The sequence below is a fragment of the Geotrypetes seraphini genome, chromosome 4, assembly GCF_902459505.1.
Source record: "Geotrypetes seraphini chromosome 4, aGeoSer1.1, whole genome shotgun sequence".
Taxonomy (NCBI): Eukaryota; Metazoa; Chordata; class Amphibia; order Gymnophiona; family Dermophiidae; genus Geotrypetes; species Geotrypetes seraphini.
In genome coordinates, this window is record NC_047087.1 from 124,663,740 (window position 1) to 124,680,685 (window position 16,946).

A 16,946-nucleotide genomic window follows, 5' to 3' on the forward strand; every position below is an offset into this window, starting at 1 on the left:
AAGAGATAAATAGTGAATGGTCATGAATGCCTTCAAACTGTCAGCTGAAAAAAAAGCTGACAAGTAATCTTTACGTAAAAGACAGAACAGAAAAAAGTAGGGATGGACAATGAACTGCCAAAAGCAAAGCACCAGAAGAATCTGAGGGTTCTATGATTAAGATGTCATTATTGCATCTTCAGATTCTTCTGGTGCTTCGCTTTTAGCAGTGGCAATTCATTGAATAACAGGTTGAAAATTTCTCTCATTCAATGAACAATCAAGCTGTGCCAGAGGAGGTCAAATAGATAACAGGTTGAAAAACTGAGAAATAAATATTTTCATTCAATGAACACTCAAGCTGTGACATGTGCTGCCAGAAGTCAAATAGATATTTGGCATAACTGGGTTCAAAAGGGATTTGGATAAATTCCTCTAGTATAAAAGTTAATAAACAATTATTTGCTAAGTAAATTTTGGGAAACTACCACCCATCCCTTAGAAGGAGCTATAAAGCTAGATCTATACTTTGATATCAATTAGGTACATCCTAGTGACCTGGATTGATCACTGTCAGAATGCTGAATCTGATGGATCTTTGGTCTGACCCAGATGGCACATCATATTTTATGTCATCATACTGCCCCCACCCACCCCTTTTTACAAAGCCATACTAGTGGCTGCTACTGCAGTGACTGCTCCGAAGCCCATAAAGATTTAAAGGGCGTCGGGGCTTTTGCAGCACAGCTTTGTAAAAGGAGGGGGGGGGAAGCAGGTAAAGTTGGCATAAAAGAACATTCATCATAAATTTTAAACTTCTGACCATGAAACATTTCTGTGAAAGTGGTGAATCTCTGACAAAGATATTTGTTCACTACCGTAATTGTGTTTCAGGCTGGTCCGCTACTTCTCAGGGAAATACCACCACGATATACGGGATCCTAAATGAGTGGGCTGTCTTTCATCTGGAAGAGCAGAACATGGAGAACTCTTCAATAACCTGGAAAAAGGAAGACAATGTGCTGAACTGCTCCGATGACGATATTCAGAAGTGCAAATTTTTGGAGAATAGGGCAGTGCTGCTACTAAAGGTGTCCCAGGAAGATAAAGGGACATACACTGCTGAGATCCTCAGTAATCAGAGCACTTACACTGCACATTTTCTGCTGAAATTGGCTGGTAAGGCATTTAAAGAGTGTAGTATTTATTTATTTATTTATTAGCACTTGATATACCACTGAAGTGGCCTAAAAGGCATCACAGTGGGTTACAATAACAATTTTAACAGCAAATTACAATCAGATCTTACATACAACATAAAATAACATACAGAAAAAGTGTGAGGATTATAAAACAGCTCACCAGTTGAATCCATTTTTGCTTTTTGCATTTATTTCATGCATTTTTGTTTCACAAATACTGATTTTTCAGCCTTTGTTATCTTCAAAAGGCTTTCTCCGGAACTTTTTACATTTTTTGACATTTTCGTTTCTGTGATCCATTTTTTCTGACATCATTACGTCAATACAGGTCCGTGGTTCTCGCGGGATCTCCTGGGCATTCTTAAACTCCTGAGACGCCATTATTATCTCTCCCGTAGCGATTTTTGGATTTCCTTACGCTCCGGGATGTGGTGCTGACAGAACAAATGCAATTCTGCTGCCTTAATTTTGAAAGTTTGCTCTATGTGTATCTCCGCTCCTGACGAAGATGGCGAAACAGAGCTCTGTCGAGTGGCGATATTAATTCTCCAAGGCAGCATATGTTCTTTAAAAGATTCAGCTAAGTACATTTTTGATGAATTTTTCACGCTATAAGTGGTGCTATGAACTTTAAATCTATGAATTACATCTTTACTGATTGCTAACCTTTGTACAGATTGCTATTTTTTTAGTATTTAAGAATTTTTCTACATACTTTTTCATTCTTTTTTATATGAATTTTTCTTTAGGGATTTAGTTACGTTTTCAGTTTATTAAGTGACTGTTACAAATTCTTATTAACAACTCTTTTAATATCCAAGAATTTTTATAGCAGGAAATTTTTTAGAGCACGTTAGCATGAACTTTTCCAGAGCACCTGCACTTTAAGGACCTTATACACTGTGATGTTTTGGGGAGTTTCTCTACGATAGTTAAGATTTTTCCTATATTTTTCTTTATTACTTTTCTTTGTGCCTTCCCCTTGATGATAATGTTAATAAGGCAGTTATCTCATATTTACACTGGTTAGAGTGGTTATATTCAAATGGACTAAATGATGTATGGGGCAACTCTCATTTACACCTATGTCACCCATGAGTTATTGCCTGAGCCCGTATTCCCTCATTTATTTATGAAAGGCTCATACTGATGTCCATTATTTAAATGATTAGTTTCTAGCCTTTATATTCCCCTCAAGGGCCGAAGACCGTTTAGCCAATTCTTTATTGAGGATTACAAAACAGCCATCATTAAGGGATCCTTTTACAAAGCTGTGTTAGAGGTTTCTACTGTGGGCCAGCGAGGTAAATGCTCTGGACACTCATAGGAATTCTATGAGCGCCGGAACATTTACCTTGCAGGCCCGCGGTAGAAACTTCTACCACAGCTTTGTAAAAGCCAGCGTAAGTGAAAGATCTAGATCGCAGGATGCCCTGTATAACCAATGACTTTCTCTGCATCACTTGGGCTCTCTAGGGTTTGTCAGTAATAGCACTAGATGCATGTCACCAGACAAATAAATGTTGAGTATGTAGGAATCCTTCTACAGAACTGATAGCACTAAACTGGAATTATACGTGAAAAATAACTGGATTAAGTACTATTAGTAATCATTTCTGTAGCACTACTAGACATATGCAGCAGTGTACATCAAAACATAGAAGAGATAGTCCCTGCTCTAAAGAGCTTATAATCTAATCAAGAGACAAATTGGACAAGACGGTGCATCAATACACAGTGCTCAGGTGGGGAAATTACAGAGGGAATGATAAGACAGATATTGGTGCTAGAAGGTGTGTTGGAGGATTTTCCCAAGATATAAAAAGTCACAAAGTAACAAAGATGGAATAGCCTATGGACAGCAGTTAGCACGCACCAGCGCAGCATATTAAAAAGGAGGGGGGGGGGGGGAAGGGCTATATTATGCTAAGAAATGAAAAACCTTTTTTAGGTCTGAAAACACTTCCATCACAACTCCTAGATGTCTCCAGCCACTAAAACACATTAGTCTTCTATCCTGAGATTATTCTAAGCTTAGACTGTGTATATACAGTATAGGGCTCAATCAAGACTTAAACGCGTTTAAAAACCCACCCAAGTCGGCACTTGGATGAAATAAAGGATAGATTGTCCAAGTGCCAATAATCAAACCGATTTTATGGATGTGCTGAAGGACTTTTTAGGTCTCTGAATCCCATTGTGTGCCCAAAGCTAAAAGGGGCATATCTGGAGGAGTGGTTAGGGCGGGATGTAGGCCGATCTAGACTTAGTCGTCCTGCAGGGATAATCAAAGGTTTTACTAGACATCCTGGACAGAACTTAAACGTTGTGAGTTAAACAATGTAAAAACATGTATAAGTGCCAACAAAAAGTAACCAAAGTGACCAGATAACCACTGTAGAGACAAAATAAAGACCCACAAATACTCCCAGTGTTCACTGACCCCCTCATAAAAACGTACATACCTGTCTCCAGAACATCAGCACCTGGTAGAGGAAAGCCTAGTAGAGTTACACACAGGTGTTTTAAATAGCCTGGAAGGTGGGCTAATGAACCATAGAGAGGGAGACACAGGCCCATAAGCCACTCTAACCACTACATTTATGGTGGAACATGTGCGCCTACTAACTCCCCCTTACTCTACAGCCATATAGGTGCCACTTGCAGCCATAATGGCTATTGGGGTTGTAGACATGTGGGTATAGTGGGTTTGGGGGGGACTCACCATAATTTATCTGGCACCCTTTTTTTGAAGTTCATAGAAGTGCCCTGTAAGGTGCCCCACTGCTCTATTGCCATGTCTGGGTGGTCAGTCCTTTACAAGATTGGCCCCTTCTATGTCCAAATGGTTTTGTTCTGGGCATTTGGGACTTGGATGAAATTTTGGTCAAAAATGTTTTAGAAAGATAGATGTACTTGCAGTCTGGATGAACAATAGACGGGATGTCCAAATAGTCTATTTTTAAAAAATATATATTCTAGACGTATTTTTTTTAAGAATGGGCATTTTCCCATGCCAACTTTGGGCGTCTAGCACCATACGACCAAATTCAACTTAGACATTTGTTTTGATTATGCCCTTCCACATATGTTTGATTAATATAGGTGCTACAGCTGCAAGATTACATCACAAAATATTTGCTATTTTCTTATTTTAGAGAATTCACACCCTGAGCAATGATCTAGACAAATGCCATCTGCTGTTGCCTTGAGAGAAACTTAGCTAAGTCATAGAAGACTGAACCATCTCAGTCTCAAATTTACTGCTAAAGCCCTTCATAATGCTTGCTTTATTCGAAGGAGTGCTTCCTTCTGAAGTATGGAAGATGTAATATACTCATACACCAGCAACCTAAGGAGTTGTGCTTTGAAATTCTTTTTAATCAGGCTAGTGGCACCTAAAACACTCAGGACTACCTCTGTGCCTCTCTGCCATGTTTATCTGGTCTCCTATTGTATCTCTTAGCACCTGATGGCCATCAGTACCATTAGGTATGGAGAGGCTTAACAGTCACTTGGTACTGACACTTCTCTTAGCAGTACTGTTCCTGACTTTCTGCCAATTAAATATTTTTTTTCTCATTGAGGATGCTCCATGTAATCACTTTTTCATGTAGCTGTCAGAACTAAGGAAGATTATCCCACTGTTACTCTGATACTTAGGGGAGAGTGTGTGGTGCAGTGGTTAAAGCTACAGCCTCAGCACCCTGGGGTTGTGGGTTCAAACCCATGCTGCTCCTTGTGACCCTGGGCAAGTCACTCAATTCCCCCCATTGCCCCAGGTACATTAGATAGTGAGCCTGCCAGGCAGAGAAAAATGCTTGAGTACCTGAATAAATTCATGGGAGAACGGTATAAAAAAATAAACTGGCCGTGGACCAGTGCGGTCTCCTGCTGAACGGCTGCCTTTCATTGCAGAGCAGCAAACAGTGCAGGAGCGCAACCTTTGCACTTCCTGCCTGGTCCCGCGCCGCTTGTGATTGGCTGAGGACCAGGCAGGAAGCACAAAGGTTGCGCTCCTGCTCTGCAATGAAAGGCAGCCGTCCAATAGGAGACCGCCAGTTATAAAGGAACCAAAGGGGGGGGGGGCGAGGTGTATTCGCTCCATAATATGCACCCACTTTTCCACTCCCTTTTTGGAGGTGGAAAATGCGCGTCTTACGGAGTGAAAAATACAGTAATTCCACATTGGGTATTTTTTCTATTATTTAATTTTTGGTTGCCAGAACTTAACCAATTAAATGTCTATTCAGTGCTAACCAATTACGTTCCTAGCAGTTAAAGTTAAGACTGCTATTTATGTAGTCCTATTTAATTGCTGCATCCAGTACTGAATATGGGCTATGCAGTGCAGCATAACTAGTTAGCCGCTATGTACGAACCATGAAAGTTTCCAAGTTTATTAATTTCTCGATATATATTTCATCAAAAAATATCTAGATGGTTTACAGTCAATAAAAAAATTTAAAAGCAAATGTTAAAAGAAAAAAACCATCACAAAACTTTGTGAGGTAGGGAGGTAACATTAAGATGGACATCAAGGAAGGTACAAGAGGACAAGAGGAGGCAAAAAATACATAGAGATTGAAAAAAAAGAAAAAAAAGAGATGGAGAGGGGTGAATATTCACAGATAGCCGGTTAAATGCTATTAAGTGATCAGTAGCAATTGTCGATCAGTTAAATGGCGTTGAACATTGGGAGGGGGGGATTGTTATTAGTTACGGCAAACCTCTGTGGGCGATGGGCATCCACGAAATTGTGGGCATCTATTTGTAGAATTGCATCCAGCATTTAGACATCTAAGTCGATGGATGTCCAAATTGATCAAGAGAAACTTTATGATAGAGCAAATTGACAATTTCATCAGATTATTACATCTTTGATTCTTTTAATTTCCCTATGGATTCTTGGATTTTGCCAAAAGATATGCTTAAAAATTACCTCTTGGAAGTCTTGCAGTTTTCCTCGGATATGGTTCCTCCTATGAATAGAGTATTTTATTTGAAAATGCCTAAGAGAAACATTCAAGATGATGATGTTCCAATGCAATCTTCTGTTGGTTTTGAAAATCAGAAATTGGAGTTGAATAATTTATCTGAGACTTTGGAGCAATCAGTGTTCAACGAGTTACTTTGGTTGCTGCTTTCCCCCCTCTTTTATGAACGCATGTCACAGGTTTTAGAGCCAGCAGTGGTGGGAGCTGCTCTGACGCTCATAGGAATTCTTTGAAGGATTGTTTGAAGTCAAGGGTAAAATGGTCAGGTAAGAGATATATCGCTGGAATTGTGAGGATGCACAGTGTTTCTAAATTTATTTTCCTCAATTGATATTCCTTTATTTTGAATTCACTCCGCTCCTTTTGTGGACTATTCAGGAGATAAAAAAATTCTTGGTTTATCTTTTTTTTTCCTGTTTAAATTAATATTTTCTATGTTTCTGTAACAAGTATATAATCTTGTGATATGTTTATTGAAAATAAATAAATAGAAAAGTTTCCGAGACCTTCAATCCTCTTTTCTATCTTTAAATATCCGGAAGTGGGATTTTTTGTAGAGTTCTGGGTTCAAACCCACCCTACTCCTTGTGACCCTGGGCAAGTCACTTAATCCCCACCTTTGCACCAGGTGCTTTTGATAGATGGTGAGCCCACCAGGACATTCAGGAAAAAATGCTTGAGTACTTGGATAAATGTATGTACACTTCTCCCTCTGTATTCGCTGTGATAGGCAGGGCAGGATTAATTCATTGAGGGCCCCTAGGCACACAAGTACACTGGGCCCCCTGCCCTGCCCCACCTCACCATGCGCCCAGGCAAAAACAGGAAGCTAGGTTAGAGGGAAGCTTTCGGCAAGCAGCACCGCTTGCAAAATTACAGTTCCCTTGCCTTTCTTACCCGCGTTGCTTGCTTGTCTTACTTTCCGTCAATGGGGGAGGGGAGCGCGTTGCCGATTGGGGTGGGGCCCGTGTTGCCAATCGATGCTGGTGGGGCCCATCGCCGTTTGGAAAAAACAATGTTGATGCCCTCCTTCATCGGGCCCCCCTGACCATTTCGGGCCCTAGGCACGTGCCTACTTGGCCTATTGGTTAATCCTGCCCTGGTGATAGGGGATTAACAGAATTGCAAATACAGAAAAACCGTGAATAACTTTTTCATATGTTATTCGCTGTTTTCTATTAAAAACCATTGTGAATATAGTGAAACCATGAATAACATGGTGGGAGACCTTGCCTGTTCCTGAAGGAGAGGTAAAACACGGTGAAAAAACTTCTGGGAATCTGCGATTTTTTTTCTGTAAATCCTTGGAATTAGCAATTTCTCTACACAAGCTGATGTAATTGGGGGGGGGGGGGGCGCCATCAAGCTAAAAACCGTGAATAATCGAAACCGTGAATGCTGAAAACGCGAATATGGAGGAAGAAGTGTAAACCATTCTGAACTCCCTTGGGAGAACAGCATAGAAAATTAAATAAATAAAGAAACCACTCTCTTATTATGCATTCACTATACAGTACACTTCATTTATTCTTCATTGGGAATAATATCCATTTAGCATAATTTTTATGTGAAAGTCAAGCAAGAATTGTCTCTTACATATTTAATGTATAGTGTTTCATATGTCTAGCAGCACTACAGAAATAAGTAGTAGCAGTAGTATTAAGATCCTGGTGCTGTGACTGCTCCTACCTGACTCTTTATGTGATATAAAGAATTCTGCATTTTACTCCCAGGACTTGTTGATCTTCCATGTTTGTTTCATCACTGCAGAAAATATAACTCCAATGATTAACATCACCTGTCTTGGAGATGGCAGAGGACTGTTATCCTGTGAAACAGGCAGAAAGGACAGTGTCCACTGGACACTGAATGGAAGACTTCTAAATATGACTGAAGTTTCCTTAGATGACAATGGATCCAAGATTATGGTGAATAAAAGTGTGGCTGGGAGTTTCACGTGTCATGTCAACAATTCTATCCATTGTAGTAGCAGCTTGGAAATACGGTTGAATTGTGCAGGTGAGTGGTGACTAATTTATTTTATTGTCTGTTTCAAAGCTGATAAAATTTAATTGATTAGCAGGCTCGGTGGCAGTGCTCTGGGGTTGGGTGCTATTCTGGGAGTGAATATGTAATAGAGGAGAGGAGAGGAAGCCAGGGGAGAATCCAAGTCATTACGCAATGAGGATACTTATTGAATGGGTTTCAAAGGAATCATGTTCTATGTCTCCTGACAAAGGGGTATAACTATAATGGCTAGTCTCTAGGAAGATTGTAAAAATCTGTAAAAAAACAAAAAAAATGAATGGAGATTCATCATGCTATTACCTAATGAAGACCAGTTCTGATTGAGCTGGACCCATTTTAATTCTAATTTATGGGAAGTATGGTATAGAATGAATAAACCAAACCAAACCAAATCAAAAGAAAAAGAGAAAACTATCAAATCAAAAATAAAATAAAATACAAAAAAAAAAAGATTAGAAGGGACAGTCTTTTTTTTAGGGTTACCATAGGGCTCCAGTAAAAGGAAAATGGCTCGAGTAAAACCCGGATGTCTCAGTCTGTCCTCCTTTTTCTGTAGCCCTATGGTAACCCTATATTTTCTGTATTTCCACAATACTGTTCTGCAGTTCAGAATTTCCCCAAAATATGGTGATGCATTTTAATCTGTATACTGTATCACTAGTGACCGCCAGTCATGGCCACTGATTTCAATTTAACTCCCAAATTCTGAATAGTAATTTCTAGCCAGTTCTGAATGGCCAGGTCTGAGAACATGCCATCACATGTGGTATTAATTAATACTCTGGGCAATCTAAGCAGAGACTGAATAGTTATCTTGTTTGACTAATATGAATAAAAGTCCAAAATAATAGGGATGGTCTGTTATATGCAATAACTCAGTGCATGTCTTTGATAAATGAAAAATGATTGAGCTTTCTCTATAACTGAATGGTGGTGTTTTCTATGTCTGGTCTTGTATCAATGGAATAGAATCAGTATGAACAAAGAAGGAATGAAGACCAGATTTATCTGAAATGTACTATACAAGATGTCTTTGAGGAAAGCTTTATTACAGCCTCTGAAAAGAAAAAGAAGGGGAGAGAAGCAACTGGCAATGTTATAGAGTAGATTCATCCAAAGGACCTTCAGGCAGAAAACAATGAGATAGGACTGGAGCTGCCAAGGATCCTTACAATCAGACTTTAATGAGTACTAGAATTGTTTATGGTTCTTGGTAGAGTTCCACATTAGAGGCCTATTACCATTTCAGATATCTCCATAGCATATCACTGATATTCATCACCTTAATTTTTAGATATGGATGAGAATCCATGGTCTATGTACACCTTGATCATGGCAGCAAGTGCAGGAGGTGCACTACTCCTGGCTATAATTATATCAATTATAACGTGCTGCTACTGCTGTTATATGAAGAAGAAAAGGCACAGTCTGGTCCATCAAGGTAAGGAAGACAACTCTTTTCAAACCAGAAGGGAAATTGTGTTTTGCCACCCACGTTTTCAGGAGAGTAACCGAGACCTGCCGTGGTGGGCTTTTTTTCTGTGCATGAGTACACAGCAGCACTGATTGAGGAAGACACAGCATTTGAAAGACTTTCTCCAACATATGTTCTGCTCTTATGTTTCTCTCTTTTCTTTGTATCAAGGTTAAAATCAAACCTTTCTTACTCCCAGCACCCTAATGTAAAAAAAAAAAAAAAAAAATCTCATTATTGAATATAGTGATTAAAAGCACTTAGCTTACCCAGATTAGCAAAATCATGTTCAAATGCAGGTTTCTCTTTTTTAATCTTTTGGCTTTAATTTCATTTTTCTTTCTTCTCTTGTTTTAACTTTCTTTGTTCTTTTTCAACATCTTTGTCCTTCTATTTTCTTCTTCCCCCTTTTCTGTTTCTTAGTCCACTCCTTAATATTTTTATCCCTTACTCATCCTCTCATTCTCATTCTTTTTATTTCTCTCTTATTTAGTAATCATATTGTTCTCCCCGGCTCCTGTATCCCATCATTCTCTTTTTCTCTTCTCATTCTCTCTTTTCTCCATAGTATCCCTTCCTAATATCTTTTCATTAGTGTCAAACCTCAAGAGTTCATAATTATTCATTTTCAGTTGTCAAGGGCCGCTACCAGGTCAGGTTTTCAGGATATCTCTAATGAATATGCATGAAAGAAATTTGCAATCAGTGGGACTAGTAGACATGCAATTCTCTCTCATGCATATTCATTAAAGCATACAATATTTGGGGTTCAGGTATTTATAATATAGCTTCAGTGAAGACAATACAGTAAAACCTTAGATTGCAAGTAACTTGGTTTGCAAGTGTTTTGCAAGACAAGCAAAACATTTTATTAAATTTTGACTTGATATACAAGCAATGTCTTGCAATATAAGTACATACAGTATACACACATCACAACTGAGCCGATGGTTCTTCTCTCTCTGGCGCTGCAAGAGTCTAGTGACTGTTCTAAATAAGCAAAATCTTGCAATACGAGCACATACAGTATACACGTGTCATTATCACAACTGAGCCGATGGTGGTTCTCTCTCTGACACTGCGGGAGTGTAGTGACTGTTCTAAACAAGTGAGGTCTTGCAATATAAGTACGTATAGTATTTTGTATTAAAGTTTTTGGGTTGTGGAACGAATCGTCTGAGTTTCCATTACAGTGGTACCTTGGATTAAGAGTATAATCCTTTCCAGGAGCATGCTCGTAATCCAAAATGCTCGTTTATCAAAGCGAGTTTCCCCATAGGAAATAATGGAAACTCGCTTTGATGCGTTTCCCCCACCCCCGAGAACCGGCATTGCTCCCCTCGAAGGCCCCCCCCTGCGATCAGGCACCTCCCCCCCTGCGATCCAGCACCCCCCCTGCCTCGATCCGACCCCCCCCCCGACACGATTGGGCACCCCCCCGCCACAATCCGACCCCCGCCCGACACGATTGGGCACCCCCCCCCGACACGTTCTGAACGTGAAAGTGAACTCGCAGGCCTTGAACATGCTCAGATGCTCAAGGCCCAGCAGATGAGGAGGCCGATTTTCAAGAGTGCCCAGATGAGGGTAAGAAGCAGCGGGGGGGGTGCTCAATTGTGTCGGGGGGATCGGATCGTGGCAGGGGGGGTGCCCAATCGTGTCGGGGGGGTCGGATCGTGGCGGGGGGGTGCCCAATCGTGTCGGGGGGACAGATCGTGGTGGGGGGGTGCCAGTTCGAGGCAGGGGGGTGCCGGATCGCAGGGGGGTGCCGGTTTCCGAGGCACCGATTTTGCAAATGTTTTGCTCGTCTTGCAAAACACTCGCAAACCGGTGCACTCGTAAACCGAGGTACCACTGTATTTCTTATGGGGAAATTTGCTTTGATATACGAGTGTTTTGGATTACAAGCAGGCTTCTGAAACGAATTATGCTCGCAAACCAAGGTTTTACTGAACTTCTTAATTTATAAGGAAGCTATTACGAGCTATTCACAATATTCTTTCACAACTCTGTGTAAAACCAGCGTGTACTGCTGACTACTGCTTAGAGAACCAGCGTGTGCTGCTGTCTGTACTTTCATTTTGGTACAGACAGCAGCACACGCTGGCTCTCCAAGCAGTAGTCAGCAGTACACGCTGGTTTTGCACGGAGCGGTGAAAGAATATTGTGAATTTGTACATCTTATCCATCATGATTTAACCACGACTCCTGAGGCTCTTTGGGCCGAAACACGATCATGTCGAGTCAATCACAACAAAAAGAGACTGAGCACCAATTGGTCACCTTTGTTGTTGTTTCTTGCTATACAACTCCTTAAACCACCTAACTAGTCTCACAGTCAGAGAAGCCACGAAGGTAAAACTGCTTACCACTATTGGGGACAGTTTTCTCATTTACCTTGAGAGCATACATAAGAACATAAGAACATAAGCATAAGAACATAAGCAGTGCCTCCGCTGGGTCAGACCACAGGTCCATCTTGCCCAGCAGTCCGCTCCCGCGGCGGCCCGAACAGGTCACGGCCTGTCTGAGTCACCAGAAGGGGCCCCCTTGCCACCTTGGTTTCCCATTGAGTCCTATCTTCCCATCGAAGTCCTAACCCTCCGGTCTTGCACATGCACGACCTGGTTGGATTTCTATACTTATTACTTGGTTTGCTTTCTATACCTGTGTTACATCCCAGCACCTCTCTCAGTATCCCACGATCCCCCTATCCCTCAGGAATCCGTCCAATCCCTGTTTGAATCCCTGTACCGTACTCTGCCTAATCACTTCCTCCGGTAGCGCATTCCAAGTGTCCACGACCCTTTGGGTGAAGAAAAACTTCCTTGCATTTGTTCTGAACCTATCTCCCTTCAGTTTCTCCGAATGCCCCCTCGTGCCTGTTGACCCCTTCAGCCTGAAGAATCTGTCCCTATCCACCCTCTCTATGCCCCTCATATCTCCCCTGAGCCTCCTTTTATCCAGAGAGAAGAGCCCCAGCCTATCCAACCTCTCGGCGTATGGGCAGTGTTCCAGCCCTCTTACCCATACGCAGTAGTCACAATTGTTGCATCGATGATGCCCCCTAGACTCTACACCTGCTTTTTGTCTATTTGCTTGATTTATAAATAGTTAAAAAAAAAAAAGAAAAAAAGAAGCAGGATTAAAAGAATTAGCAAAACATACACATATGTGTGTTTTTAACTCATTTATTATTTTTGCACGGGTTTATCTTTAGAGGAAGATGGAATTGAGCTTGCATCAGCCTCTAAAAACAATACAAAGGACTCTGCCAGTCAAGATGGAACCATAGCAGAAGATAAAAACTTGATCTCCTGCGCAACAAAGGCCACAGGGCCAGGTAAGGCACAACACGTTCATAAGGGGCAACACAATTCTTGTTAGTCTCCAGCTTTGAGGATATGGATGATAAATTACCAGGGAGTGCTGAAAAGTTCTCACCCCAAACAACCAACTTCCTAAATTCTGAGCGTTATTTTGGCACTGTAGCCGCCAGTTTGCAGAAACAAAATTATATGTTCTGACCTCGCTTCAGATGGAATCATAAGCACGGCATTCTCTTCCTGGTTGGACTGAGAACTTTTCAGCACCTCCTGTACAGCAGGTCTTAAAGGATATGAAGCAGGTGAAAAGTTTCTCTTTACAAAGACCCGCATGCATTAGGTCAGAACTCTAGGGTTCTGTAGGCAAGTGTTGACATTTTAAAAGGAGACATTACAAACCAATTTTTGGGGGGGAAATGTTCAGAGTCATCCGATTCGGTTCATAGACAAAAATGCGCGATGACAAAGGCACGCCGACAACCCAGAGCAGACAAATGAGCGAAAGGCGGAAGCGTGCCGAAGAAAAACAGTATTTTAAGGGGCTCCGACAGGGGGAGTTGGTGGGGACCCCCCCACTTTACTTAATAGAGATCACGCCGGCATTGTGGGGGGTTTGGGGGATTGTAACCCCCCTCATTTATTGGAAACTTAACTTTTTCCCTCTTTTTTAGGGAAAAAGTGAAGTTTTCACTATAATGTGGGGGGTTACAACCCCCCAAATCCCCCACAACGCCGGCGCAATCTCTGTTAAGTAAAGTGGGGGGGTTTCCCCCCACACCCCCGTCAGAGCCCTTTAAAATACTGTTTTGCTTCGGCACACTTCCGCCTTGCGCTCAGTTGTCTGCGCTGGGTTGTCGGTGCGTCTTTGTCGTCGCGCACTTTTGTCTATGAACTGAATCGGATGAATTCAGTATGCCAACATGATAAAACAAAGCTGTAATATAATGCACATTGCACAACACCAGATTCTTTATACCAATAACATCACCTCAGCAAGACAGTCATCCTTTCCCCACATCATTCCCTTTCATGAGGTCACACAGAAAAATCTGTATATTGAATAGCTGCATACCTACAGGGCCAGATATGAAATTCTGGAGTACACAGGTAGGGCTGGAGAGCAGGGGAAGGATCACCTGCAAAGTAAGGAATGCTGAGGAACAGTCAGTTGTGCCTGGACAGACTGTGTACTCGAAGGCCGCTGATGGTGTTTAATTACACTACATTCACGCTGAAGTGCTCTTTCAAGGGAGGCAGTGGAACCTGTAAAGATTGAAGTATTAAATGGCTGAGAAGCCTGTTGCACTCCTCCAAGCGCTGAAGGCAACAAACTAAACTGAGGCTGTAAGAGGTCCAGGTGCAGACTCTTTAGCTGATCGATACGTTGACGACTGAGGAGGTATGCTGGCACTTAAAACTGCACTACCAAGGCGGTCAAATGCCAAAGCAGTCGGAACAGTGCCCGGTGATGCCTTAATCTGAAGTAGAGAGTCATGAGGAAGAAGATCACTGCTTGTAGCAACTTGAAGTGTTAGAGATGGGGTAGTGACAAAGTTTCTAGAGGTGAAGGTATTTGGATGCTGATAGGCTGTGAGGGCAGATGCTGGTGGAAATGTTCCAGATGTTGGGAGTGTTCCAGTAACAAATAGCTCTGTTGAGGAATGCATACCTTGAATTAGAGAATGACACGGTGACAAAATTCATCACCGTTCCCGTTCCCGCGGATAACCGCGGGAAATAAACCCATGTCATTTTCTAGTGTCTATTTCATCTGTCCTTCTACACCAGCATTCTTCAAAGCAAAGCTTGCGGGTCAGTGGTTGTGCCCAATTATACTCTGATTCTTCCCTCTCTCCTTAAAGAATGACATGAAGATGGTTTCCCGTGGTTATCCGCGGGGACGGGAACGGTGATAAATTTTGTCACCGTGTCATTCTCTACCTCGAATGACTTAACCAAATGTAGGGTAGCAGGGATCAAAGTGCCATAGTGATACTCCCTTTGATACAGCATAACATAGCTCTAAAGCAGGCTGAAGCTAGGGTATTTGATGCCATCAAAATTTGATGCTCTACAGTTATCTATGTTGTCTATTCTTTGATCTGAGCCTGCCTATCTCTCACCTGCCTAAGTGAGAAAGTTTGTGACACCCTTTAGTTACTGAGGAGAAATGAATGACTTGGCTTTATGCTCCTGCAATAAGACTAGTTAAAAGATGGTCAACAATTAATCATGATCTTCAGTGGAACGTCAACATGCATGAGGTAACAATGCTGTGGAGCGAGCACTCCAAGTGGTCATTTAACTCGAAAATAAAAAGCTTGGACAACTTTTATGATCTTAAATTCATTTTAAATCCAGTTTGTAAGAGAAACAAATCATTATTTTCTCAAGTACATTAATTTATGGGTAAAAAAATTAAAGGATGATTTTACCTTGGTTGAATAATCAACATGGTAAATGGAAATCTAATCATAAATGAAAATTACTTAATACATTTTTGCATCTTTTGTTCTTTTTAATCCCTCTATACGGTCTCTCTTTTTAGCCATTTTCCAAAGATGCAATCTGTCGCTATTTGGTAAAGAGGCTCCTTCTCACATGACCAATAATGTATTATATTCCTACTTTATTTTCAGAAAATTCATTTGATCCAAAACTTCTCAATTGAAGAGCAGGACAAATTCCTCTTGACAGAAAAACTTCTGTACACTGGAATGTGATCTAGCAGATAGCCTAAATGCTGTGCACCTTTGGGAGCTACTTTCAGTGTTGTTTCTTGCCATCATTAATGTAAATTTACAGCTTTGAATCCAGACATCTTTAAAAATCTCCAGAAAAGAATTCAGGAACAGAAAGAGACACGCATCATAGTTTTGCTTGTCACAACACAGTGTATTAATGTTTCAGAATCAATCACACAGCATATTACATACTGAATGATACTCCCTAAGGTGGAGGCTCACTTTTGCTCCTTGTGTATTGCATTTTAAAGTATGGCAGACTCCAAACTCATTGAAGTATGTCAAACATATCCTTGAATCCTATGGACCCATTTCCCTTCTGCTGGTTTTATTCTAGCTTTAGAGCAGGATGAGTTTCCGCCTCCCGATTCGTTCCCTGAGCAGATCCTGATGCATGAGAATGAGGAGGATGAGTTTCCGCCTCCTGATTCGTTCCCTGAGCAGATCCTGATGCATGAGAACGAGGAGGATGAGTTTCCGCCTCCTGATTCATTTCTTGAGCAGACCCAGATGCATGAGAATGACGACTGGTGTCAAATGGAAGATGAGCTACCCGACTTCTCTCACATGGTAGAAAACGTAAATCACGGTGGGTAGAGTGGCACCCTCCCTAGCAATCCAATGGACTATGTCTTTTAGAATAATCAAATTAGGCTGGGGGTAGACGAATGGGATAACAGACGTACTCGGTCACACCTCCAAAGTGTAGTACTCAGTGAGTTCAATTATCTGTTCCATGTCCACCAGTTTCTTACAGGAGAGGTGGGAAAGGAAGTCCTGTGAGTGGACAGTCTTCTTGGTAGCATCCCTCTCTACAGTGGCTACCATTGTCTTTCTTTTTCCCCCTTCCCCTGCTCTCCCTGTCTTCAAGATATAGCAATAACCCCCTGTCATCAAGTCATCCCAGGTCTCGCTCTACCAGAAGACAAATGAATTATTGTAAAAACTCTTAGCCAGTTCTGAAGGCAGAAAACAGACAAATATTGCTATTATGCATAAAGATAAATGCTTGGCTGCATAATCACAAAAGTATATAGCAAACAAAAATGAGCAAACAGTGCTGAATGAAGTACTTTATTCATTAATTTTTAGGATCATTTTTGCTAAAGGGTGTTAAGCCCTAATGCATGTTTAGCATGTGAAAAAAGGCTTACCACAAAATGTTTCTGTTTTTTATTAAATTATCATTTGGTGGG

General features: G+C 41.3%; 1 protein-coding gene across 1 annotated transcript; it reads left to right on the forward strand.

Annotated features, from left to right (window-relative positions):
* The first annotated feature begins 803 nt into the window (after positions 1–803).
* Positions 804–16,347, forward strand: LOC117359704. Its single transcript, XM_033942919.1, has 5 exons — positions 804–1,158; positions 7,949–8,197; positions 9,501–9,647; positions 12,901–13,023; positions 16,088–16,347. The coding sequence occupies exons 1-5, from the start codon at positions 804–806 to the stop codon at positions 16,345–16,347; spliced, it is 1,134 nt and encodes a 377-aa protein (XP_033798810.1).
* The last annotated feature ends 599 nt before the right edge of the window (positions 16,348–16,946 follow it).